This window comes from Myripristis murdjan, chromosome 22 (assembly GCF_902150065.1).
Source record: "Myripristis murdjan chromosome 22, fMyrMur1.1, whole genome shotgun sequence".
Taxonomy (NCBI): Eukaryota; Metazoa; Chordata; class Actinopteri; order Holocentriformes; family Holocentridae; genus Myripristis; species Myripristis murdjan.
In genome coordinates, this window is record NC_044001.1 from 14,414,334 (window position 1) to 14,442,256 (window position 27,923).

General features: G+C 42.2%; 2 protein-coding genes across 4 annotated transcripts in view; one reads left to right on the plus strand and one right to left on the minus strand.

Moving 5' to 3' along the window:
* The window catches only part of fancm (FA complementation group M), a 44,664-nt gene extending 40,140 nt beyond the window's left edge, over positions 1–4,524 (plus strand). The window contains exons 18-24 of the mRNA XM_030044168.1: positions 123–282; positions 716–822; positions 990–1,486; positions 1,585–1,678; positions 2,131–2,488; positions 3,091–3,385; positions 3,827–4,524. Of these exons, the coding sequence (XP_029900028.1) occupies positions 123–282; positions 716–822; positions 990–1,486; positions 1,585–1,678; positions 2,131–2,488; positions 3,091–3,385; positions 3,827–3,953 (1,638 nt within the window). The 3' untranslated portion in view covers positions 3,954–4,524. The remainder of the gene's footprint in view (positions 1–122; positions 283–715; positions 823–989; positions 1,487–1,584; positions 1,679–2,130; positions 2,489–3,090; positions 3,386–3,826) is intronic.
* A 3,068-nt stretch (positions 4,525–7,592) lies between these two features.
* On the minus strand, positions 7,593–27,554 carry slc25a29l (solute carrier family 25 member 29-like). 3 transcript variants are annotated; one of them, XM_030045249.1, is made up of 5 exons: positions 27,452–27,554; positions 14,701–14,744; positions 12,599–12,642; positions 12,221–12,304; positions 7,593–10,855 (listed from the first exon to the last, which is right to left on the minus strand). In XM_030045249.1, the coding sequence occupies exon 5, from the start codon at positions 10,853–10,855 to the stop codon at positions 10,085–10,087; it is 771 nt and encodes a 256-aa protein (XP_029901109.1). In that variant the 5' UTR covers positions 12,221–12,304; positions 12,599–12,642; positions 14,701–14,744; positions 27,452–27,554; the 3' UTR covers positions 7,593–10,084. The 3 variants fall into 3 exon arrangements, with proteins under 3 accessions (XP_029901109.1, XP_029901110.1, XP_029901108.1); XM_030045250.1 differs by lacking the exon at positions 12,599–12,642; XM_030045248.1 differs by lacking the exons at positions 12,599–12,642; positions 27,452–27,554 and adding an exon at positions 17,113–17,566.
* Positions 27,555–27,923: the final 369 nt, after the last annotated feature.

Genomic DNA, 27,923 nt, shown 5'->3' on the forward strand with positions numbered 1-27,923 from the left:
ATCAGTTTAACATTTACCAAAAAATGACACCTTCCTGCCGATGTGAAAATTTTTTATAATTATCTGCCGGCTGCATGGACGCGTTCATTACTCGTTGACATTTTCCATTGTCCCTTTGTCAGCCTGCCCTACGCCGAGGAGGCCGTCACTTCCTGGATGAGGAAGCAGAGCTGTCAGAGGAGGATGCAGGGGTGTCATCTGATGAAGAGGATGGGGAAGATCAGAACCAGTCTCTTGAGGGCTTTGTGGTGGACAACTCACATTTTTCCCAGGGACTCAATGGTACAGCATACAGCCTGATTTGAGTAACTTAGCACCCAGTTAGTTTCCCACACTGGTATCCTCTGCAATTCCTGGTATCCAGTCCAGTTTTGTCAACATTAAATTTGCTATTTAGTGTTATACGATAGTATGATATGACCTCATTTTTTCTATATGAGATGAGCGTCTTATTCAGAGTTAGTAATTGTTATTTACCGGATGTTTGGCACTCATACTCCATCCAAACATCGCTATGACAGAGACTGTGACTCATGTTTGCGGAACTTGTGAAGCTGAACTTTAACAAATTAGATTTAAATTCAGTGAACTGAATTTGAAACTTGAACTTGAAATCACTTGTGATGGAGACTGAAGTACTCTAGTTTGGGGAGGCAGAAGGGATCTTTCATTCGACAGTAACATCTGGCTTCCTGTCTGATCCTCTCCATTCCAGACTCAGATATGCACGGGGTTTACCTGAAGTCAGTGAGAAGCCCTGCAGTCGCTGGCAAGTTCAAAATGGTTTACAGAAAACAGCACGACATGGACATCTTCTCCCAGGTACAAAGAACCATGCATATTTTACTGTGTTATTCTTCAGAGTTGATTCATTTAATGTGCAACTCGTGTATTTAAAGAGACAGAATATCAAGCTATGTTGTCTAGCTGCAGTCTATATCTTGACTTAAGCTATAATGTGTGTTCCTAACCTGAGCTTTTGGGCACAGGTGCCTGAGATGGATGAAACATATGCAGAGGACAGCTTTGTGGTGGGCAGTGAGGTGGAGGAGATGGAGAGCAGCGAGGAAGAGGCCGAAGATGATGTCATGGAACTAATCCCTGAAGACTCGTACGTGGACGGGAAGAAGCAGTACACCACTAGACGCAGAGCTCTTCTGCGCAAAAACAGGGCACAAGTGGGAGCTGTGACAGAGCAGAGAGCTCCCCAAACTAAAGCTGGGGTCAAAACCAAACGCTCCCGAATCATACGCATAAATGATTCCAGCGAGGAGGAGACAGAGCAAGTTGTTAAGGAGAGCAGGGTGATGCCTAATGGGGATGTTGCCGCCCCCCTCAGGCCAAAGGCAGTACAGCAGGATTTGGCAACCAGCAAGCCCACACTGCAGCAGAAAGCTCCCTCCTCATGTCCAACCATAGCAGCCAAGGTCTCACTGCTGAGTAGGGCTCAGAGAGGATCAGTAGATGAAGATGAGAAAAATGAGAGGTAATGAAATTCATACACACACTCACAGACAAAGCACCAGCATGCATAAACACAGTTACATAGTCATCAGTTCATGTATTATTTACTCTCTCCTGCAGGTGTCACCAGAGACTGCAAAACCAGGCTCTGCTGTCTGATGAGCTGGACTTTCAGGAGTCAGAATCCCTTTTAGATTCCAGGAAACCACCACAGGTAAAGTGGGGGTTGCCCCTGGGCTTCTTAACTGGGTGCTCTGCCAAATAAAGAATATTATCTCACTATAATTTGATTCACTAGAAAGTGTTTGGATACAACAAAATGTTTTAATCTTACCACTTTGGATGTATAAGTGATTAAGTATGACATATAAATTGTTTAATATTTAAGACAAACAAAAGATCTTTTCATATCAGGGTTCCCAGTACAAAATCACTGTAAATGGGCATCCATAGCTTAATGAAAGTCTACTTGAGGTCTAGAACATATTTAAGTTAGAAAAACTGAGATAAGATATGTGCACACCTGACTGAAGGGCCGTTTGCACTTTACCAGAGTCAGAGGTATTATGTAGACATACAAGATATTGCATTAGTTGTTTATTGAACTATATCTGAGGAGTGTCATTAAAGTCAAAATGATCTACACCGAAGTTTTACTCTTTCAAGGCATCCACCTCCACCTCCGACTCAACGCACCAGCCTCAGAAGCCCATCGGTCCAGCTTTGTCCACAGGCGAGTCCCCCGCTCCATCTGGCCTTGTTTCTGTTTTGGTGGACAGTCGCTGTATCAGCGGTGGAGCGGAGCTGGTGTCCAGCCTGCGTCAGCGCCACGCGGCTACCGTCCACATCTGCTCATTGGATGGTAACTACTTCATTGTCAGCAGCCGCATGGCCGTGGAGAGGCACAGCCAGTCAGACCTGGCCGCCATGCAGAATCGTAAGCGATTGGCCGAGCGGGTGAACAGCCTGCAGGGCTTGTTTGAGCGTGTCTGCCTGGTGGTGGAGAAGGACCGCACCAAGCCAGGTCAGTCATTGCCTGAATGATCAGGAAATCTTAACATTTATGCATCACGGGTAAAGGCAGCACAATACATATGCCTCTGTTAAAGTCACAATGAAATTGGAAAAAAAAAAAAAAAAACGAGTAATATTACAAATGCCAAAGCATTTACGAAGAATGTTTTTTAACAGTGTATCGTCAATGGTGATGTCATGCAGAACCAGTTAGCATGAACAAAAATTTCAACCCGCAAAAACGATCCTGGTAAAACATACTTGATGTTTCTCCCTAGCCAATCACCCATTTCTCCACCCCACTCCAACATCCTGTGTCAACAGGAAATACCTCAAATTAAGGAAGCAAGAGGTTCTCAAAAGGCAATTTCATTGTGACTCTAATCCTCCCTCTGTATCACAGGAATGCTCTCATAAAATGCCTCTCAGTATTTATTTCCATGATTTTACACAACAAATAAAGTATGTGCTTAAAAACCATAGCTTTAACAAAGTCACCCAGATGTTAGTGATGTGTCTCCATACTACCATGTATCTTTACGATGCAGATGTTTTGTGAGAGGTATTTTGGTTTACTGTGAGAGATGACATTTATGTGTCATGCTGTCCCAGGTGAGGCATCCCGTCCGTTCCAGCGAACACGCTACTACGACAGCATGGTGGCCGCGCTGGTGCGTACAGGGGTTCGTCTGCTGTGGAGCAACGGCCCCGAGGAGAGCGCCGGCCTGCTGGCAGACCTGGCGCGGCTGGAGCAGCGGAAAGGTCATGGCATCGCTGTGCCGCTGGAGGTCAAAGGGCAGCACAGGCAGCAGGCTCTGCAGTTCTACTTGAGCTTGCCCTCAGTCAACTATGTCCACGCCCTCAACATGATCCACAACTTCAGGTCAATCGCTCATCTCATCAACAGGTAAAGGAAATGCGTTTTATGTTGGCACCAAGCATATTTGAGGTGTTTATTCAAACTGTGGTGTGTTTACTTTTTTGAAAATGCTGATGATGTCTCAGTGTCAAAGTGAATCCATTTCTACCTGTCACCCTGATGCTCTATTAGTTAAAAAGAGATCTGCAAGACTACATTCCAGTGTGCTGGTTTCTTCTATGTGTGTTTACGTCTTTAGTACTTTTTGGCAGTTAAGAACAATTTGAACTTGCCAGCTTTATTTTCATAAGTTCTGCAGTGGGATGAATACCAGACATTTGGTTGTTTTAAACATGAGCAGCAGTTAATCTGTTACTGACTTGTTCATCTATTTATAAAGAAACATCAGAGTTGAGATTTTAGTCTTTCTTTTCCCATCAAGTATTCAAACCCTCTGTTGTCCTCTTTTAAACTCCTCTGCCCTTGCAGCTCCATTGAAGCCATACAGAAGGGAGGCTGTATGAGTCGCTCCAGAGCTGAGGAGATCTACCGCTGCCTGCGCTACTCCTGTGACTCCTTCCTCATAAACACAGTCACAGCAACAAAGAACAGCTAGCAGCACTGAAGAACAGACACTGTGGGAGCTCTGCAAGACTAAACTCTGTTTCTCTCATGCACTGGTTGTGTCATTTACTCCCTCCCTTATTCCAGTCTCTTCATCAGTGTACCTTTACTTTCTCATGCATGTGTTTCTCTGCCCACCATTTTCAGTCCTCAGTCTCATCTCACTGGCCTGGTTGGGACGAAAAGACACCAGTTTCTGTTATGCTACCAAATGAAAAAGGCTGAGCCTCCGTACAATGGCTTAACTTTTCTTGCACAATAAGTTAAAGGGGAACTGCACTCACAATAATGTGCCTATTTAACATGGCATTTGCTTTATGTTGTATTTTGTAACATGCAGGAGAGTGCAGGTTTTCCCTTAAGACTTGAAAATGGCACTAATCCTGTCAGATGGAATTGAGGTAATATTGTGATTTGTTAAAAAATCCTTGGAAGAAATCAATCAATATTTGATTGGCACTTGAATAACCTAGTGTTTTTTGTTAAAATGATGGATTCATATGTTTACAATACTATTTGTAAAATTCTTCAAATTTCTTAAATAAAGCAACACTATTTTTCTACATGGTTGTATTGTGAAGTCCTTTTGGTTGCACCTTGGTGAATTTGAGCCCATCACCACTAGAGGCCAGCCTCTCCTCATGGATGTCACAATGCAGAGAAGCACATCATTTGCTGTTAAACTGCTTCCTGTTCCTTCACTTCAATACTTCTGTGTGATTAAGGCCAGTGTATTGCTTGTCACGGTGAAATCATAATGGACAACAGAGGGATTGATTGTCAAAGCTAGATGTTAGTGTACTCTGCAGCCATCTGGTTAAGCATAAGGGATCATCTGTCAGTACAAAACATTTTGCAGGGCTGAGTCCAGAGCAGAGGTTCTGAAACAGTGTGTAGTCTTCCCCTGCCACACAACATCTGAGGCAGGAAATTTACGCCCAAAACAATGTTGCCAGATTGGGCGATTTTCCCCCTAGTTGATCACTGTGTGGCTCTTGGGTCTGGAACCAGGCTAGTTCCAGTCAGCAGATCAGGTTTATCCTGCAGCTGCAGAGACACCATGAAGATTATTGTTACCACACACACAGAGAATGTTTTATTGATTTATTCAGTTTGACAACGACAGGACAGAAAAGAGAGAGAAGACAAACAGTAAAATGAAAATAAAAGTAAAATCAAGACAAGGCTTAACTTGTTGTTTACTGCTTGTACTTCCTTAATTACTCTATCTATTCATCTACCCAGAAACAGCACAGAGACTCGGAGTCTGTGTTCACTGATAAAATTCCTTTTGATTAATTTTCCAGCTTCAGTACACGAGAACTGTAACCTTCATGTTTAGGTGATAAACTCCAATAGTCACACATTAAAACTCAGAATGTCAGACTCCTCACGCTCAATTGTTAGTGTGCGCTTCCCACTGGCTGCAGTGGTGGGCCGAGAGGAAATTTGATGCTAGGCTCATGGTCACATGATGCCACTATGTCTCATTTTCTGTTAGTCTGATAGGAATTCAACATGCATCATTTTTTATGACATGACAAAACAGTTACTATGGAGACAAGGATAAAGCAGTCAGTGTGTGGTGGGATGTTGGGAGACAGTGAGCATCTCAGAATCCAAGCAGAAGGAGACATTCAGTCCGTTTTGTTAGAGGAGCACCTGTGTCACGACCCGATCTGTATGCCCTACCGATCAGCTGTCAACAGAGATGGGGCTGGGTCTCATGAAATCAGACAGAGTGAGATATCTCACTCTGTCCCATCTCTGTTGACAGCTGCACATGCTCAATGCTGATCGGACAGGACGTATGGATCAGGTAGAGACAAGCTGCAACAAGCTGCTGCAACATCTGCTGTGGTCACACGACTCCTTCAGATTGTCAGGAGAAATTTCCTTGAACTGTATTTTCTTGACGGGTTTATTGTTTAATTGCCCATTGGCAGGCTTTCATTTTGAAAATGTGTACCTGTGTGTGTGTGTGTAGATGTGTGTGTGTGTGTGTGTGTGTGTGTGTGTGTACCTACCTGTATGTGCAGATTGTGTGTGTGTGTGTGTGTGTGTGTGTGCGCAGTGCAGTGTGCAGCAAGTGGTGGCAGTGCAACTTCCTTACCAGCCGCAGCAGGCAGATGAAAACGGGAAGCATTAACACTTGACACTGCAGCTCCAATACTCCAATACCGCCCACCCCCACACACCTTTACACTTGAAATTGTACATTGCACACATTATTACAAGATTTAAAAAAAAAAAAAAAAAAAAAGTCCTGCTACACTTTTTTTCCTTAAGTAATTCATTCATTCTAGGAACACTACCTGCCTGTTGGTTGAATATATTGTTATTGTTATATGAACAATAACACTGACTGATGGGTGAGTTTATAGTTTGAAGCTGTACAGTTTTGTCTTTTTTTTTTTTAAACAAGTGCTGAATAAAAACTGGTTTTCGTGAAAATTGTGAAACCTAGTCAATTGTCTATTATTGTAAGTAGTATTTAAGTGATAGGCTAGGTAAGCATTATATGTATTGAATACAATTCTATTCTTTGTGTATTCACATGTACATACACTACCAGTCAAGTTTGGACACACCTTCTCATTCATCTCTTTCTACGTTGCAGATACATACTGAAGACATCAAATATATGAAGCAAGATATATGGAATTATGTAGCAAAGGAAAAGGAACAAGCAGAAGAGATTTGTTTGGGCCAAGAAACACAAGGAATGGACATCAGACCAGTGGAAATCTGTGCTTTGGTCTGATGAGTCCAAATTTGAGATAGTTGGTTCCAACCGCCATGTCTTTATGTGACGCAGAAAAGGTGAACGGATGGATTCCACATGCCTGGTTCCCACTGTGAAGCATGGAGGAGGAGGTGTGGGGGTGTTTTGCTGGTGACACTGTTGGGGATTTATTCAAAATTGAAGGCACACTGAACCAGCATGGCTACCACAGCATCCTGCAGCAACATGCCATCCCATACGGTTTGCATTTAGTTGGACCATCATTTATTTTTCAACAGGACAATGACCCCAAACACACCTCCAGGCTGTGTAAGGGCTATTTGACCAAGAAGGAGAGTGATGGAGTGCTGCGGCAGATGACCTGGCCTCCACAGTCACTGGACCTGAACCCAATCGAGATGGTTTGGGGTGAGCTGGACCGCAGAGTGAAGGCAAAGGGGCCAACAAGTGCTAAACACCTCTGGGAACTCCTTCAAGACTGTTGGAAAACCATTTCAGGGGACTACCTCTTGAAGCTCATCCAGAGAATGCCAAGAGTGTGCAAAGCAGTAATCAGAGCAAAGGGTGGCTATTTTGAAGAATCTAAAATATAAAACATGTTTTCAGTTATTTCACATTTTTTTGTTTACTACATAATTCCATATGTGTTCATTCATAGTTTTGATGCCTTCAGTGAGAATCTACAATGTAAATAGTCATGAAAATAAAGAAAAAGCATTAAATGAGAAGGTGAGTCCAAACTTTTGACTGGTAGTGTACATTGTGGAAATTAGTTTAGAAAGTTTGAGAACTACTGACCTAGAGAATATCATGAAAACAAAAACACTTAACAAGTGCAGAAACTGCTGTTGAAGCAGCATTATCAAGAAGCCTGATTCCAGGGAATTATGACAAAAACAAGATCTGGCTTTTATTTTACCAGCCTTTGAAAGAACTACATACTGTACATGCCACTTTAATGCAAGATGCTGTATATAAACAAATGCAGAAAACACAAGCAACATTATCAGCAGCTTTTACAAAGACATCAGCTATCATGTAATCATCCAACCAGCACACTCAGGCTCAAGTTAGGTGGATTTAGAAAGCAGCTGCTTGAAGTCTAAAATACATTTAACAATGACTAGCAGTACAGGATTGTGTTCAGTTAACTGAGCAGCCAAAGGAGAGTGGATACTAAAAGAAGAGGATAAAGTACAGTGAAACACATAAGGAAAGCAAAGTCACATTCACAATGTAGACAAAGTTAACCATTTTCCTCCACATGAAAAGAAATCTACAGATTGTAACATAAAAATTAAATTAAAGTGACTAAAGAGAAAAATGAAAATCCCAAGCATTTTTTCGTTCAAGTGCTAACTGGATATTAATATTCTTGATTACAGGAAGGTGCTTTCTTTGGACACAGTATTAGTGTCACATTTGGTTTTAGACAATGATTGAGTCGAAGAAAAACAGCATCAAGTGACCAATTCATTTTTTTCCCACTTTTGACCTAGAAACCTAGTTTGTATCTAGATTAAGCATCTGTTTGCTTGGACTATATCCAGGTCCAGCTACACTCAGTGTGGAGACTACAACAGCCACGCCCAACCCTGGTATTCATTTTCCCAAGGAATTCCAGAGACCAGAAGGGTATTCCAGAAACCATGTTTAACAAAATACAAAAACCCAGATTTCAGAGGTGGTTATAGTCAAATCAGACCTGGCTACAAAACAGCTGATTGCATTGTATTCAATCAAATCTGAGGAAAAATTAGCATGGCAGTAGCTGCAAAAGTGTGTGAGTTGGTGAAAAATGCTCATCAGGTCAGTTCATGAGTTTCAACAATTTAACACAAGATTTGTTTCAACTGTGATATATTACACATCCTTCTTGGTTGAAATCCTACAGGCAAAAAAAACTAACATGGCAGCACCTTGAAATATGAGATAATAGTTCAAATGGGCTAGATACTTTGATTCTGTTTCAATCAGTGTAACTGTGGTGCAGGTGAAGCAACGAAGCAAATCTAAAATTATTTTCTTGCAGGAATCGCAAATGATAGAAAGCATAGTTGTCACTTTCTCAGGAAAGCAGGAAAGGCAGACTCTTAACAATTTGCAACTCATAAACTGGTTAAAAAAAAAAAAAAGGCATGCAATGTCCTGACCATCTCCCAGGTAAAATGCTGCATTTTCAACAGGTTCTCTCACCAAAAACTTGAGGTTAGTTCAAGTAAACCTGCTACTGAGCATGTAAGCTTCAAAGCGTATGTTACCATGGTAACTGGCCTAGAGTTCACCAAATCGCCTTTACTGGAACTGAAAATGCCAGGTTTCCCTTAAGTCTGACTTACCAAATTCGGTTAAGTCAGTAACCCTGCTTTCTGGAATACCCCCAGAGCTGATGATGGCAGAGAGAAAAACAAGAAAACAAACAACAAATTTAACTCAAAACTCAACATGATCAATGCTAGAATATAATATTTTTTGGGTCACTAGTTGGACGAATCCCTGGGACTCTGCAGTAACATGACTTTTCATAGGAAAGTTTCATTTCACTACATACAGTGTAACCTCAGAAAAAAAGCATAAATACATATAAATACAACAATATCTACATACATGTATGTACATGTATACGGCTGCCTTTGAGTTTTTAACCATTATGATAAGGACTTTGACATGCCGAGTTTGTAATATATGGGGTAAATATTGACCTGGACTGTGCACCTTTTAGAAAATATAATGGAGCAGTTACCTGTTTCAAATTCATGTCAAGCTTAGTTTTTTTTTACTTGCTTCAGCTTTCACAATCACACGGAAGGTTTGTACTCTTTCTTTGGATAATTAAAACAGCTATGTTTGCATACTTTACAATTTCAGGCACCCTTTTTTAGCATGAAGCCTGAATGGCTAGTACTTCTCAATTACATGAACACCACATTAAAGAGCATTCTTTGACATAAAGGTCTGAGGGTTAAGCCAGGCAGTGTAATTTTAACAGTCAATTTAACCGTTACAGTAACTGCCACAGTAACCATCAATTTTCCAAAACTTAAAACTAAAAACAAAAAACTAAAAAAAAAAAAAAACACGGATCTGTACAAAACCAAGGGTTTTAAAAAGAGATCATACAAGTGCAGCCTCAATCTAAAAATATATAGTCTATTTAAATAAAAGCTTCCTAATGGATTGAAGCTAGAACAAGTGGTCACTTGACAGAAGGATTTGCCTTAGACTTACATAGTTCACCTTTCCAATATAACCAATAAACATCAAGCTGTAACTTCCCTCTAAACTTCCACACATTCATTAAAAATATCCAAGGCAGAAAGGCTAGCTGATCCTGTCTTATTGCCACACAGATGCCCTACACAACATCCTGAACCAGGTTACATGCTGCTTGGCTGTGCCTGTGGCTGCAAGGGCTGTAGAGGGACAGCCTGTGGCTCACACTCCTGAATGCAACACTCTTCCCCTTCACGCATGTACATTAAAAACAGAGTCACAGTAGCAAATGTGGTTGCATTCACTGGGAATGCACGGAGCAAAGTGGACATAAGCCCACGTGTGAACACCCTCAAGCCTTCCTTTTGTACGCTCTGCCTGATACAGTCCATGATGCCACTATACTTACTGACCCCGCCGACCCCATCTGCCTGAAGGCGGGACTTGATCACATCCACAGGATAAGTGGAGATCCAGGAAGCAATACCGGACATCCCACCAGCAAACAACAGCTTGGGGATCATGTATGGGTCCTCTGGCTCACAGCCCAGTGAACGTGTTAGGATGTCATATGTCATGAAGTACACACCGAAACCCGGTGTCTCGCGGATCAGTGTGGTCACCATGCCACGATTGATGCCTCTGATTCCCTCTTTTCTGTAGATTCTCACCAAACAGTCCACTGAGTTCTTATACATCTTCCTCTTGGACTTCTTTTCGCCAGTCCCCTGCATCTGCATACGTGTCTTGGCCAGCTCCATGGGGCAGCAGATGACACACTGGATGGCTCCAGCAGAAGCTCCAGCCAGGAACTGGTTAAGTGGCGTGTCCCTGCCCAGCTTTCGCATGGCGTTGCCCTGGACGCCAAATACTATGGCATTGATAAAGGTCAGCCCCAGCATTGGAGAGCCAATGCCTTTGTACAGACCAAGCATCTATAGAGAGAAAGACATGTTTTAGTGGACAGACTCACATACTTGGCATAGGAACAAGTAAACTGATAAAGAGGACTTTAGTCAGTTGACATTAAAAGGGAAGAAATAGCAAGAGGAATTAAGTAATGGGGAGAGATTGAGATAAATAGGCACATTTTCTGAAAAAATACCGATCCTATCCACCAAACCTATCGTAACGTCAGTGAATCAAATCAAAGCAGCTTCAGAATCACAATCAGAAATACTTTATTGATCCCCGAGGGTAAATTGGGTAATACTCTTTGGCACTTTCTCCATAATGTTTTCGCTGTAAGAAGCATTTGCAATACATTCCTGGTGTGAGGCTACAAAGACGAAAACATGAAGGCTAAGAGAAAAGTAATGGAGGTCAGTGTTTTGTGACAGGTGGCATCTGAACTACTAATGCATGATGCACTTCTATGGCTAGTAAAAAAAAAAAAAAAAATTCTGGCTGGAATATTCTCCCAATTTACCAGCCATTGGCAGAAGAGCCAAAAACTTAATTTTGGACCCTGGAGAATGAATAAATAGGATTCAGTGATTCACATGCCTATCTTAAAGTAGGAATTAAGAAACATTATGCTTGATGGCCTTGAGGCTGTCTTGGGGTTAAAAGCCTGAAAATGATGCAATTAAGTTAATAATGCCCTGAGGGAAAATAAGTTCAGATTTTTCTTTAGCCTGCTGTTCCAGTTGAGCTGCTGTTCTAGCTGAGCCCTAACCATGATCTTTTAACATCACTGTCATTTCAATACCTTTTTACTTTTTAGCCAAGGGATCACTCAAAATTTCATCACTGCACAGTACAATTCACTATCATCCAATGCCTACCTTCATGTGAAACAGCCATGATAAATTCACCCCGAGAGAGCATGCATAGTCAACTTGGCTCAAATTGCAAAGATGTCCAAAGCTTAATTTAGCCAACGCAGGGATAAGGTACTGGGTGACACGGGCTAGCTGTCCCTCCCCTCCCCCCTGCGTTAGGCACAGGCTGACCGAACTTGGACTGATGCCTGTGTTAAAAGACGGGACTGTAATTGGACACTATAATTTGTGTGCATTGTGTATACTGCTCATTGATAAACTAGACTAAACTAGCAGATGGTTTTCATCTTGCATTGATATAAGGACACATGGTGAAAAAACAAAACAAAACAAAAATTCATGGCACCCACTTCTTACCTCACAGCCCACACACTTTTATGTGTAACCATATGAATAGTTAGCTGATGTATATTTAAACCAGCACAACGTGGACAGGCATGCACAGGAAACAGAAACCTAGAAAGCCTGGGAGGAAAATAAAAAACACTGCTGTCTTCTGCCTCTACTTTTACTCACCGACTCCTGGCGTATGATGGACTGGAAGCAGTGGTATGTCCCACGGTACAGAGGTTTGTCCACATTCTGAACTTGAAGCCTTACCTGAAGGTTACAACAATCATGTATGAGTGCTTTCTAAAAGTAAGAGACATTCCTTCAAGACCAAATAGGACCACAACTATAAACCACAAACTGTAATACAGGTAACAAGCAAACAAAGAAGCATCAGTGCTTTAAAAAAGGGCTCTTTTAGGAGAGAGGGTGTTAAGGGTACAATATAGAAGGAGGAAAATTTAACCGAGAATGAAGAAGTAAAACAATGTATCGTCTTTTTTTAATTTCTATAACTCAAGACAGGACATTGGGTGAGAGAAAGAAGACCTTGACCGTACTTACTAGGTCACATATCCGTGGAGAGGTTGTATATTTTTCTCTCCCATCTACAACAAAGTGACACTGTTGCTATTAAAGACAGGCTCCCCCAGCCCCCATCAGAGACCAGCTCAGTGAGAAATGACATTGAAAGCAAGGTAGAGGAAAAAAAAAGGTCACCTAAAACTTCATCTACGGTATGCCTCCATATCGAATGCTACCAAATGACACGATAGTAAAAAACATTTCAAACTGGTCTAACCTATTCAAACAAAACAAATGAATTATGAGAGCAAAATTAAGGTGAACATTTTTCTGCAAGCATTTCTATGTTGCAACTGATGCTTACCAATTGAAAGATATATATTAAAAGAATCCAGCTTGCAGTACACTCTAATTTGAGCTACAAGATACATGACAACTTAATGGTGCACTGGGCAATTTCACCTTTGTGGCGCCAAATGGCAATAAGAAGTTACTTTGAGGTCTTCAATACCCAAAGATGCTGTATAGTGATGTCAGTAAACTGCACATTACTCAAATCTAAAGTTCTTCTTAATGAGTAGTAGGAGTGATTGTGGCAAACAACTTTTTTTTTTTTTTTTTTTTTGCTTCAATTTGCTTCAGGTTGAGCTCTGATTTGTGGGTGCAGCTGTTCAGAAGCTGGTTTTGTATTTTGTTCTAAAATTTTGATTTTTTTTTCCACTTCTGGCACAAAAATATGAACCACCTTTGACAGTACTGTTTGGGCAAATATGGTGAATACACAGTGACTGGTGAGAATAGCATGCTCTTCTTTATTGCAGGCCCACTTTAAGATTTTTTTTCGTTACATCTAATCTTGCCCAGTGCAGCTTTAACAAGCAGGTTTAAGAATTTACGGAGGACACTATGTACATTATTCAGTGAAGTTAAACAATGAACACTCTACTTCAATACATAAGCCGTGGTTACGCTTGTCTTTTCAATGCAACATCTGTGACTGGAGGTGCCAGATAAGGACTTGGCTGTGTCCGCATGTCCATCCAGACTTGACACTTCAATGCAACATGCCTGATCGGATAGTGATCGGATATATTCCCATGCAGATATATTCCACTGTCAGTACTGCTAAATTGTCCAGACTGTTCCCACTTGTTGTTCACACCTCAAGCCAGGCGATTTCAGGATGTGGTCTGGCTGATCAGATCCAAACGCGACCAAGATCTGATCCCTGAGCATACAGACTTGACAGTTAATGTGTCCTGGCATGACCCGATGACAAAAGTCAAATTGAAAAGACAAGTGTAACTATGGCCATAGTTGAATTCCCACAAGATACTTGCAAGCTACTTTCTGACAATGATTAATAAAAAATAGAACTGAGCAAAAAGTTAAAAAGTGAAACCAGTGTCCTGAATAACCCATTGTTGTGACTAATTAACTGAAAGCCAAAGGTGGTGACAATCACAACATGCAAATGAGGCCATCAACCAGAATATCATTCCTGTCCCTTGTGCAATGTGTAAGCTATTAACCTATTAGTTTCATACTATGTTGCAGAATTACATTGGCATTTTGAAGACAAATTTTAAAATGACTTCAACTGTATCATGTTACACAATATATTTATGTAAAAAGACAAAAAGTGCAGCCTAAGGAAGATCTCACTGACTGAAACTTTGCCTATGTAAAAGAAAAAAAAATGATCAGTTGCTGAAACTTTTTTTTTTTTTTTTTTTTTTTTAATAGTATCTGCTGTAATTTTTGGCTTGCAACTTAAACATCTAGCTGTATATGCACACATAGTCCCTCTTACAAACCAAAAAAAAAAAGCCCCGCTACATTTCCATTTGCTTTGTAACAAAACATTTAACCCAAAGCCTACTATCTGAGCTTAGTGTATCTTCTGAGTTGTGAGTAACAGTTTTGCAAATATCTCCACCCTAAACACATGCTTAAATACACAGCATAGACAGGGATCGTGCCTCTTGCTCAATTATGTGGTTCGTACTGTAGGTTGATTGCGTACATCTGCTCAGGCTGCCAATCCAGTGGTCTGACCGACAAAATCTTGATAGCTACACACCTACTGATCCCATTGCCCAACATGAGTAAATAATGGTGACGATGGAGCAGTAACCCACCTTTACAGTGTCAAAAGGGTGTCCAACCAAAACACCAGCAGCACCTGAAAATGAAGTTAAAATGATCAGATTCGACAGAGATGGGGTTCAATTAAACTCTAATCAATTAATCAATTTCAGTAACTAGTTCGTCCATTAAAACAGCAATCTAATCCCAATAAAAGAAGCTGTGAGCTTTCTATACAGACATTTAACCCCTAGAATTTGAACATAAATGTGATTAAATATTCATCCATTGCAGTGATATGTTGGAAACTTTATTTAATGTGCACATGGTGATAAGACGATTTAAGATAAAGTAAAAAAAGAGAACAAACACCGCCTTTACCCCAACGCTGAGCAAAGCATTCAGCTGGTCACTGCACTGTGTCCAGTGACGAAAGCCCAACACCAGCCTGTCCTTGACTTGTGCCAGCAATAGTGAAAAGCCTTGCACGAAATTAACTTCTGACAAAGCAATACCATGCGCCAAGAGGCGGTCTACTTGTGATCTTGTTCAGGACATTAACAAGGGACCTGCATTATTAAATGTAGCCTACTCGTACCACAGTTGGGAAGAGTGGTAACATGAAAATGACAGATTCAGACACGAGCTGAACATCTTGTACTATCATTCTTAAATGTTCAACCACCAACACTGGGAACTCGCAAAACAACTTTCACTCCATCATTCCATCACAACTTACTTGCTTATGATTGTGTGTTGAGAATCGACAGATATGTACAGTTCTGAATACCAAAGATAAGATCTGAGATACAGCACAAGATGAATGCTGCTGAATTACTAGGAGTGTGTATATAGGCTACTTAATAGTCAACATATTCTAAGTGAAATATCACTTTAACTAGGTAGAACATCATGTACTACAGTAAACTGGATAAATCCTATCCAGATTAGAGACGCATGAAATGACATTCTTTCACTAACCTTCACTTAACCAGATAAAAAAAGAAAAACTGGCACTAACACTATCTGGTTTTTTTTTTTTTTTTTCTCCACTGGAGCAACCCACGCTAAAAGTGTATGCATGCATGGCACTGTAAGGAACTTTGAATTTAAGTGTCCACCAAATACCATAGGGTAATAAACTTAAAAACATCTTTTACTTTTGCATGTAAACAACAGAATATAACCTTTTCAACCAAATATATTAAGGATGACGTAGACCCACTTCATACTCTTGTGTAAGTTCAGTCCAGCGGCAATGGGGTGCAGTACTTTATGACTGAGAATCACATGTACTCTTGTTATTGTGGTGTGACTAGCTGCTCTGGGAAATGTTTGGTCATGTATAAATGAATGAATCACTTGAAATAATCTAGCTTAATCTAAAAATAAGAATGATGCAGGTTTCAGCCAGAGGGTGGGAGCTTAACTATTAGGACAATATAGGCAAAGCATGACCACACTAGGGGCAAGCCTGCTCATCTCACTGTGACAAATTACTGCAATGTTAATACAGTGTAATGGGTCCCGAACAAGGTACCCAGCAAAATCTGAATTAGTTTAACAATATTTTCAATCTTGTCCAATGAAAGAACGCACATCAATAACTGTTCTGGTCAGATGATTCACTCTCTAGATCTACAGTAAAGAAAGTCAACAAAACTGTTCTTAGATGAGGGACTCCAGGAGAAAACCTTTATCAAACTGGGGCTGGTGAGTCTATCTGACAGTCCTTGACATGATAAAGTTTGGGAATCCCTTGTGGAGTGCACAGACAAAACAGCTGACAAGATTCCCAAGGGTTAAGGCTTTTAGCAGACCTTGACTGTAACTACTGCCCTTGTTCATGCAGGAATGCACACACATATTTCACTCCAATATTCCCAAATGTGGAAAGATACCTACACTAGGCGTGGAGGTAATTCACAAAGTTAGCCAATCCTGGTGATACTATTCAGTCATGCATGTTCATGACTGAAAAAGTAAGTGGAAGATACTCCATGTAGTTTTTTTTACAGGTTATATGGATAAGTTGCTAAACCTGCTTCAAAAGCAATTGATTTATGGCAGGTAAACCAAAATATGTACATTCACACCAACAGCATAAATCAGTTAACACAGCCACTCCCAGTGTGAGCACAAAGTATGGAATGTAACTTCACAAGTTCAGACCTAGACGCATATCTAGGATTACCATATAGAAAAGTAAGTGAATAAATATATAAATGTGGAAATAAGTCACACAAGCTCTTTCATTTAGGCTTGTTGGTAAATAGTGAAGACGTGGCAGTGGGTCAATGCATGCTACACACGCTGCTTAATGATTTAAAAAAGAAAAAAGAAAAAAAAACAAGCGGGCTATTATAATGCTAGCTCATGCTAGTTGTTAGCTGAAGTTTGCCACGGTAAGCTTAGCTCAATTAAACTGGCTAATTTAGTTGGCTAACTCAGATATCACTACTTACCTCCAATGCAACCCGCAGCAAAGTCCAATGCCATCCCCTCAAAAATCTGTGTTAGCGGTTTAAAATTGGCAGGCTAAGTTGAAAGACAGTAGACTTTTTTTCACACCACAAGCTCCGGGCAATTACTTTGATTTAAATATTGGCTTGGAGTCTGTTCAAACTTGGTGTTTACAAAAAAAACCGGCTTGGTGTTGGGCCAAGATAGCAAATTAACAGTTCACAGTGTTCTCCTTGGTGCTTGAGAAGTTGCTGTTGCTGTGCTAAGCCTAAAATAAAAGTCTCAATCCCCTTCTCCGTCTGCTTCTTCTTCTTCTTCTCCAAGACTATATGACGGCTAATCACACAGACCCGGGGCTGACTGCTGCTGAGTTTCTGGACCTGAGCAGATATTGCTGATGTGTCCTCGGTGCTGCTTCTTACTCGTGCTTCTTTCCTCCAAACCTTTCTATTTCTGTGACCGACGAGGAGGAGGAGGAGGAGGAGGAAGAGGAGGGGAGAGAGTTCAACGTGAAAAAAGGAGTGTGTTTGCCCTTTTTGCGGAAGCCCAATCGGATGAGTTGGGAGCAGACAACTCCCCCAGCTGGCACCGTCCGCCCCCCTCAGTCATTGGCTGCGGCCGCACGGAGCGTCGGGGCTGCATTCAAAAAGCCGCTTCACAGCTCCCACACCCCATCAAAATCAACAATGTTATCATCAAGGTCAACATCATCGTCACCCTCCAAACCAAATATTTAACGGGTGAAATGTTTTAGTAATTTATTCCATGATGGCAGCTGTAATTAGTATTAGTTATGATTATGTATCAAGTTTAGGCAGATGGTTGTTGACTATTATGGACAGAGATTTATGCCACAAGGACATGAAATTGCCAAGATATCAAAAGAGGGATAACGAATTACAAGAGTGAATTTTTAAGGAAGTTTTTAGAAGTCAATCGTTTCATGCACAAGTGGTTTTTGTGCAGATTGTTGACTGTAAGTGAGCCAAGTCCTCGCAGCCTGCCAATAACTGGCAGAGAGGAGTGGGCAGATGTTGTCCATTCTTCACTTAGCCCTCCACAAACACATGTGGTACTGTGTCTTGCTAATGTGGACGGTTTGTGATTGTGAATGAGCCTTATTGTCCCCACACCACAATACTCAGTCAGCCAGTCTTCAGCCTGTCCCAGATGGATAACCTGGTCCCAGCGCCTTAGACAGGGTAGCCGGTGCAGTGAATGGCTTCAAGCAAACCTGCAGCACCTCAAACCACTGATGAAGGATTTCCTTGTGCCACCTCTAATTTCCATTTCTTTGATTTCTCTAGTTTCAACACCATCCAGCCCTTGTGACCCAGGAAAAAGCGTTTTGAATTATGGAGAACCCTCAGAGTATTGTGTCAGTATGGCACCGTATTCGACTGTACTGTAAGAGGTTAGCTTGTTCATCCTCTTCAACATCTCAATTTTTAGATTTCAGATCCAGATTGTATGTGTCATCTCCAGAGGTTCACTGAGAGGTGCATTGAGGCAGCAATGAGCACATGAGCTTTGTTTAGGAGGATAAACAAACTGGTGAAAGGGGCTGGCTCTGTTGTCAGACACAGCCTGGACAGTCTGGAGTTTGAACCAGAGGAGAGGATGACGAGTTCAACCTTCATCCTATACACCTCCCACCCCTGCTGTGGTGAACCAATTCAGCTACTGAGCATCATCATCCTCCAGCTCATACTGAGAGCCACAACATGGAACACTTTAAGCACTTTTTTTGCACTGACAGCCACTAGACCGCACAGTGCTCCGTCTTCCAGGCAGCTCCAGTGTCAGCCAACTGCATATGCGCTGCAGTGCATTGTGCAACCTAACCTGCACTGTCCTCTGCATTTTTAGGCTCAATTCATACATATTTATTTATGACATATTTCTGCACATTTATTGCACAAGAATGTACACATATTTCTGCATTGTCTTAGCTGTGTATTTTAATTATTTTAAATTTATTTTAGGTTTGATGTATTTTATATGTACACATATTTTTGCATTGTCTTAGCTGTGTATTTCAATTTATTTTACATTTATTTTAAGTTTGATCAATTTTATATTTCCTATTATGCTGTTTTTATACATTTATTTATTTTACTGTACAGCACTTTGGCCCCTGTTGTTCTTTAAAGTGCTTTATAAATAAAGTTGGATTGGACTGGATTGGAAGAATGAGCACCAACAACACAACAATATATTGACAGTGTGACCAGATATGCACACCTGTTTGCAATCTACCGTTTTCCTCTGTTCAATTGGCAAATTCAGTATAAAGTGAATATATTTCATGAGGTTTATGTGTTATACCAGTTCACACAACACACAACTCCTTGTATGGCCCTCTGTCAACTTGTTAATCTGTGGATATACAGATTTGCACATGTAGGCCTACTGCATATAGCTGCTAATTCACAGACTCACTCTTTCAGTGTTCAGTCATCTCTTTCAATGTGCTACTCATTTATTTATTGGTTTGTTTGTTTGTTTTATTGGATTTTGATGTTTCGCTGGCCCCTGTCCAGTGACTGCGGTTGCAAATACTGCAGCATATATATATATATATATATATATATATATATATATATACACTACTCACAAAAAGTTAGGGATATTCGGCTTTCGGGTGAAATTTCAGGATGAACCTAAAATGCATTATAACCTTTACAGGTGAACTTAATGTGACCTTCTGTAAACTTTTGAATGCACATGTCCAACTGTTCATTGTTTCAGTACTTTTTGCTCAAGTTGCTGTTCTCTAACAAGGAGTTTAACGGCAAAATTCACATCAGGTGTTTGATGCTCCAGCTCATCGAGGTCGTATCATTAGGGAATGGTTGCTGGAGACTGGAGACAAATGGAGTGGCCTGCACTTTCTCAGACCTGCATCCCATAGAAAACCTATGGGATCAGCTGAGTCCCGTGTAGAGGCTCGGAGCTCTGTACCCCAGAACCTCAATGTCCTGAGGGCCACCCTTCAAGAAGAGTGGGATGCCATGCCTCAGCAGACAATAAGTCGACTTGTGAACAGCATGAGACGTTGTTGTCAAGCTGTAATTGATGCTCAAGGGCACATGACAAGTTATTGACACTGACATTTTTCGTTGTGGTATATCCACCACTGTTGTTGGCTTTTGTTTCAAGAAATTGTTTGAGATGAGGAAATCACCAGTGTATGCTTCTACTTAAATGCCCTACTTTCATGATATAATATCACTGTAGCGTGAACTTTTTACATTTTACATAAATTTTACCCAAAAGCCAAATATCCCTAACTTTTTGTGAGTAGTGTATATATATATATATATATATATATATATATATATACACACAGTACAGGCCAAAAGTTTTGACACACCTTCTCATTCAATGCGTTTTCTTTATTTTCTTGACTATTTACATTGTAGATTCTAACTGAAGGAATCAAAACTATGAATGAACACATGTGGAGTTATGTACTTAACAAAAAAAGGTGAAATAACTGAAAACATGTTTTATATTCTAGTTTCTTCAAAATAGCCACCCTTTGCTCTGATTACTGCTTTGCACACTTGGCATTCTCTCGATGAGCTTCAAGAGGTAGTCACCTGAAATGGTTTTCACTTCACAGGTGTGCCTTATCAGGGTTAATTAGTGGAATTTCTTGCTTTATCAATGGGGTTGGGACCATCAGTTGTGTTGTGCAGAAGTCAGGTTACTACACAGCCGACAGCCCTATTGGACAACTGTTAAAATTCATATTATGGCAAGAACCAATCAGCTAACTAAAGAAAAGCGAGTGGCCATCATTACTTTAAGAAATGAAGTCAGTCAGTCCGGAAAATTGCAAAAACTTTAAATGTGTCCCCAAGTGGAGTCGCAAAAACCAACAAGCGCTACAACGAAACTGGCACACATGAGGACCGACCCAGGAAAGGAAGATCAAGAGTCACCTCTGCTTCTGAGGACAAGTTCATCCGAGTCACCAGCCTCAGAAATTGCAAGTTAACAGCAGCTCAGATCAGAGACCAGATAAATGCCACACAGAGTTCTAGCAGCAGACCCATCTCTAGAACAACTGGTAAGAGGAGACTGCACAAATCAGGCCTTCATGGTCAAATAGCTGCTAGGAAACCACTGCTAAGGAGAGGCAACAAGCAGAAGAGATTTGTTTGGGCCAAGAAACACAAGGAATGGACATTAGACCAGTGGAAATCTGTGCTTTGGTCTGAAGAGTCCAAATTTGAGATCTTTGGTTCCAACCGCCCTGTCTTTGTGAGACGCAGAAAAGGTGAACGGATGGATTCCACATGCCTATATATATGTATATATATATATATATGTGTGTGTGTGTGTGTGTGTGTGTGTGTATGTATGTATGTATGTATATATATATATATATGTATATGTTTATTTTATTTGTCTTTTAACCATTATTCCACCATATAGCCCTGGTCAAATCATATGACTGCCTATCTTGCCCATTATGTAATATCACCAAAAATAGCCTGAAGTCTTTTGGCAAGCAAGCATAGTCCATATTACTTTTGAACATTGATATGCTTGACCTCGAGTGTTGGTTCGTGTGTGTGAGAGAGAGAGAGAGAGAGAGAGAGAGAGAGAGAGAGAGAGAGAGAGAGAGAGAGAGAGAGAGAGGAGAGAGAGAGAGAGAGAGAGAGAGAGAGAGAGAGAGAGAGAGAGAGAGAGAGAGAGAGATTGATTTGATTTTCAAAGGTCCCTTTATTCAACCATGCATGAGACGAAAGCAGATCACTTACAACTCTTCACATCCCCATAAAAAGAAATCCCCCCCCAAAAAATTAAACAATAAGACCATAAGCCAAAACACTAACTGCATGTTTCTCTAATCAAACGTTTACAATCAGCTCACCACTCTCCCCCACTGAGCATAAAACCCCCCCAACAGCCCATATTTGACTGAAAGCCTGCACATTGTCCATCATCTTGTAATAAGCATATTCAACCCTCAGTCGGGCCTTCAGCAGTCCTTTCAGAACTGGCACAAGCTCTACACTGCCGACACCCTGAGAAAGGTTTCTGCGGGTCAGCCATATGGCCAACTTGGCAGAACCAGATAAAAAGTTCAAAAGTGTACATACTGCCTTCTTTTTAGCACAGTATTTTGGGCCAAAAATAAACAATCCAAAAGAGAAATCCTCCCCAAGACTCTGAAACCACCCTTTCAAAATCTCAAAAAGTACTACTAACCGAGGACACTGAACAAATAAATGTACCAAGGTTTCACTTTGTGAACAGAAATCACACTGCTCTCCCTGCCCAGGGTCCAGGTGCGCTCTGTGTCTGTTAGTAGCTATAGCTCCGTGTACAATCCTCCACTGGAGGTCTGCTGTCCGTTTTTCAACGGGTAGCTTGTACAGGGACCGCCAGCTGCCTTTCGGGGAAACATCTGGGCCAAAAAACTCAGTCCACCTCGACTCCTTTATCCCTGTTAAAGAGCGCAGATTCAGAAGTTTCACACATACTTGGTAAAGTGCCTTTTTCCCCACATCCTTAAATTTGTCCAGGCGAGGGGTTGTGAAGGATAAAATCTGTCTCCCTCCTTCCTGCCATTCTCCGACAGCTGGGGTGATGGACAGGGAAGGGAAGCTGTACTCACAGTTCTCACTCCATTGGTCATACATTGCCGGGTTTCTTACAAATGTTCTCAAGTGCGATGGCAAGGCAGCACAGACCTCCTCCACCACTCTGTTGATTAGCCTAACAGAAGTGATGCTACTCCTCTGTCTCAAGGTTTCTATAGCTGTTGTTGTTGCCTTCATCAAATGACCCAGCTTTGTACAGCCAGCTTCCCTGAGACTGGTACGCAGGCTAGCAGACTGCAGTGTTTGACTCCTTGTAAAACCGTTGAAAAACAACGGTTCTTCAAACAACCACAAACCCTGAGTCTGTTTTTCAACACGTTCAAACATAAACATCTTCCATGCCTGTAACACAGAGCTGTAAAAGCTGCTCAGCCCAGAGACATCCACATCCTCACGATGTAGAAGAAAAAGCTGTTTGTCGTAGCCTAACCGCCCAGCTTTCCTCAGCAACAATCGGGCAGTATCTAGCCAGGCTGGGCCACAATTATACAGCAGTTTTTGTGCAGTCTGGAGTCTGAGTGAAGCAATTTTTGATTGGATATTGATGAGTCCTTGTCCCCCCTCCACCACAGGCAGGTACAGGGCTGCTGCTCGGATCCAATGCTGTCCGGACCAGAAAAAATCCAGAATGGCCCTCTGAGTATGTTCGATTAATCCTGTTGGTGGTGTCAGAGCAGTAAGTCTGTGCCACAGAGTCGAGGCAACCAAGTTATTGGCAACCAGAACTCTTCCCCTATACGACAACTGGGGTAGCAACCATTTCCATTTAGACAACCGAGCACACACTTTCTCCTCTACACCCTCCCAATTCTTGGACTGAAAAACCTCATTACCCAAAAATACTCCCAAAACTTTCAGACCTCCTTTCCCCCACTCAAGTCCTCCAGGCAAACTGGGCATTACCCGATTCTTCCATTGTCCCACCAGCACAGCTTCACTCTTTGCCCAATTTACCCGTGCAGATGAGGCCTTTTCATAGAGAGACAGAGCATCATGCAAATACTGAATATCCCTCTGGCCCGAGACAAAAACATGGACATCATCAGCATATGCAGAAAGAGTAAAAGAACGATCAAAGTTAGAGGCCCCAGGCAGTGAGAGACCACTGAGCCGACTTCTCAACCTGCACAGCAAAGGCTCAATAGCTAAGCTATATAGTTGACCTGAGATAGGACAACCCTGTCTTATACCCCGCTGCACAGGGATTGGCCGACTCAGCCCTTCTCCCATCTTTATCATACACTGAGCCCCACTATATAACAAGCCAACCCAGTGCAAAAAACCATCACCAATACCAAAAGCCCTAAGTGCAGAGAACAAATAAGAGTGATCCACCCTATCAAAAGCTTTCTCTTGGTCCAAGGAGACAATACCAAAGTCAATATTATAAGATTTGGACACATCAAAAACATCTCGAATAAGGAAAATATTGTCCATAATTGTCCTGTCAGGTACACAATAAGTTTGGTCCATATGTACAATTACTTCCAGGACCTCCTTGAGTCTGTTTGATAAGGCTCTAGAGAGCACCTTATAGTCTGTACATAGAAGAGCGACTGGCCTCCAGTTCTTCAGCAAAGCCAAGTCTCCTTTCTTGGGCAATAGAGAAAGCACTGCTCGCTGACAGGAGGTAGGCAGAGATCCAGTTGTAAAACACTCCAACAATACACCATGTAAATCCGGCCCAATGATATTCCAAAATCTTTTGTAAAAGTCAGATGAGAGACCATCTATGCCTGGTGCCCGCCCTGATGACATCTGGTTGACAGCCACGGTTAACTCCTCCAAAGTCAGCTCACAGTCTAAAGTCATTTTTTCCTCTGGGCTGAGCTGTGGAAGCCCCTTCAGGAGCTCCTCACGACACTCCATACTACACAGCTCTGCACCAAAGAGATCAGCATAGAAATCTAAAGCATGGCTCCTCATTTCAACCGGGTTGGTGGTCACTCTGCCTCCTGGAAGCGTGAGGCAGGTCATCTGTTTCCTCTGTGCAACAGATCTCTCCAGGTTAAAAAAGAAAGAGGTTGGGGCATCCATGTCCTTTAAATGGAGAAAACGAGCCCTGACAAGAGCACCCTTCACTCTCTCTTGCAGGATGGAACTCAGCTCCAACTTTTTCTCCTGCAGTATATGACCTGCATTAGAATCTGAATCGCTACGTAGCTCCTGTTCAATTTTTCTAATATCAGCTTCAAGAGCCTGAACTGCTGCCTTGATCTTAGCAGTGGAATGGGATGTGTACTGCTGGCAAAAAACACGAATTTGTGCCTTACCAACCTCCCACCACATCTTTAAAGAACTAAAATCAGCTTTTTTTATTTTCCACTGCTGCCAAAAATTCTCAAAGTTCTGACAGAAATTACTGTCCTGCAGTAGTTTGTTATTAAAGCACCAGTAGGACTTAACCCTTTCACCTGGCGAAATGACCAAATCTATACTTACAATATGATGGTCAGTAAAACCAACTGGACATATATTACTATAAACTAATCTAGAGCTAAGATCTTTAGAAATGTAGATCCTGTCTAACCTAGCTGCACTTACCCTGTTATCACAAACTTTCACCCATGTATATTGCCTGGACTGTGGATGTTTAACCCTCCATGCATCTACCAAATCCAGATGTATGATGGCACTGTTTAGACTCTGGGATGACTGCGGGTGGGGTTCCTCACCTGTTCTGTCTACAGTAAAATCTAAAGTGCAATTGAAATCTCCACCAATAATTATCTGATCTTGTTGGTAATTCCTTAACTCATTTTTTAACAAGGTAAAAAAAGCTATTCTTTCTGCTCCTTGGTTTGGAGCATATATATTAACAAAACACATCACAGAGTTCTCTATTTCTGCCCTCACAATCAACAACCTCCCCTTGACCACTTCAGTGGATGATATAACAGTTGCATTTGCTGTTGCTTTAAATAAGACAGCAACTCCTGCACTAAGGTTAGTGCCATGGCTAAGAGCATATGAACCCTTCCACCAAAGCCCCCAATCTGCCTCATCTGCTGGGTTGGTATGTGTCTCTTGTAAGAGTAACACATCAAACATTTTTTGAGTACAAACTTCAGAGATTAATGCCTTTTTTTGCCTATCCCTCCCTCCATTAATATTAAGGGACCCTATTTTGAGGCACTTCATATAAAGGTCAGAGAAGAGAAACAGGCAACATGAAACAAGCAGAAAACAGTAGAAAGGGGAAAACACCATGTGAAGCATGATCATTCTACTTCTTAATCCTTTTTACAGTTTTACCTTTTCTTTCCTTTCTCAGAGCTGTGATATGCTTGTTGAGACGAAAGCGTCTTTTTTTATCCAGGAGGTCAAAACCAACCATTTTTTTTAGTGCACGAGCAGATCTAATAAACTTTTCAGTATCACCAAAATAATCACTCAGTTTAACAGACTTTCCGAAAGTTTCATCTAGGAAATCTGTAATGTCCTCTAAAGAATAGAGATCTGCGTTTCTCTGTGACATTTCACCAACAGATGCTGCATCTGACTCAGAGTCACCCTCCATATCTTCCTCCTCACCTGACACCTGGCTCCAGGGCACACTCCGTCCTTCTGTGATCACAATTTGATTTCTACCTGCAGAACTTGTAGAAGCTGCTTCCTCGACATTTTCAGCTGACTGTTCTGTTTCTGCAGACTGAGAGTTGCTCAGATTTTCTGCTTCTGCAAAAACTTGCTCCCTCTCAGACTGGCTCCGTCCCTCCCTGCACAAATCAGTGATATCACAATGTAAAAAGGTGGCACCGACTGCCACATCTGCAGCATCAGCTGCCACACTCCCGACTGCACCATCACAACACACCGCTGCACCGCCACCACCCGGCGCCTCGGCGTCAGCGGAGCCGCTGCCAACCAACGCCTCGGCACCGGCGGAGCCACCGCCGCCCGGCGCCTCGGCGCGGACGGAGCCGCCGCCGCCCGGCGCCTCGGCGCGGACGGAGCCGCCGCCGCCCGGCGCCTCGGCGCGGACGGTGCCGCCGCCGCCCGGCGCCTCGGCGCGGACGGAGCCGCCGCCGCCCGGCGCCTCGGCGCGGACGGAGCCACCATCTGCCTGCTGTTTATGCGGACATGCGAGCCGTTTGTGTCCCACGTCTCCACATTCGAAACATTTAAGTTGACCTGAGCTGGCATACACCATATATGAGCCCTCACCAAACTTCACTCTGAATGACACCTCCAGAGTTTGTGTAGGCGAGTCCAGGAACATAAACGCCTGCCTCCTCAGAGACTGTACGTGTTTCAGTTTTACATCTTTACACCCCAAACTCACAGATTTAAACCCACTAGCAAATTTGCCAAACCTCCGGAGCTCACACTCCAGCAGCTCGTTCGGTATGAACGGCGGAACACCGGATACGGTGACCCGCGTGGAAGGCACTGACAGCGGGGAGACCTGCACGAAAGTGTCCCTGATGAAGGCACCGCTCTCTATCATATGATGAGCGTGCAGCTCCTCCTTCAAAAACACAACCACTGCTTTATTCATTCTTGAAGCATAAGATATTTTTTCATGTCCTACCTGTTCACCGACAGCCAACAGAACCTCTTCCACGGTAACGCTGCTGTCCGGCGGGACTATCCTAACCCCATGCCGGATAGACGGAGGTGGCGTCTCGGCGGACGCCATGCCTCCACAAAAAACTCCTGTCACAAACCACTGATCACTCAGCCTACGCTCGGTAAATATAATCAAAAACCAACTTACCTGATCATGCACAAGGGACAGATGAAGAAAACAGGAGAAAGGTCGAAATCAGGGACGGAAAATCACATTCAAACTCTGCGCCACTCGCACTCCACCAACCACCCTCACGCTCACACACCCGACTCCCAGCATGCAGTGCAGAGAGAGAGAGAGAGAGAGAGAGAGAGAGAGAGAGAGGAGAGAGAGAGAGAGAGAGAGAGAGAGAGAGAGAGAGAGAGAGAGGAGAGAGAGAGAGAGAGAGAGAGAGATGCAAAAACAAAGATGCGCTAGACCTCTGTGTGTTTCCATCAATTCTCACATTTTTTTTTATTATCACTTTTATTTAGACCAATAAATACCTTTGAACAGATAGCGTTAACTCCGCTGCCTGTTGTTTCATCACGAACCAAAAACACTGTAACACAACACCCCGCACGTTCAGGCACGTTTTTGCTCTTTGACAGGTGACGTCACAGAGGAATTTCTGTGACAG

Coding starts and splice junctions, on each gene's coding strand:
- slc25a29l (XM_030045248.1), bottom strand. CDS start 17,146: ATGGCATTGGACTTTGCTGCGGGTTGCATTGGAG. Junction 12,305..14,700: donor ACCCTTTTGACACTGTAAAG/GTGGGTTACTGC, acceptor TGTAACCTTCAG/GTAAGGCTTCAAGTTCAGAA. Junction 10,856..12,220: donor CCATCATACGCCAGGAGTCG/GTGAGTAAAAGT, acceptor TTCTCTCTATAG/ATGCTTGGTCTGTACAAAGG.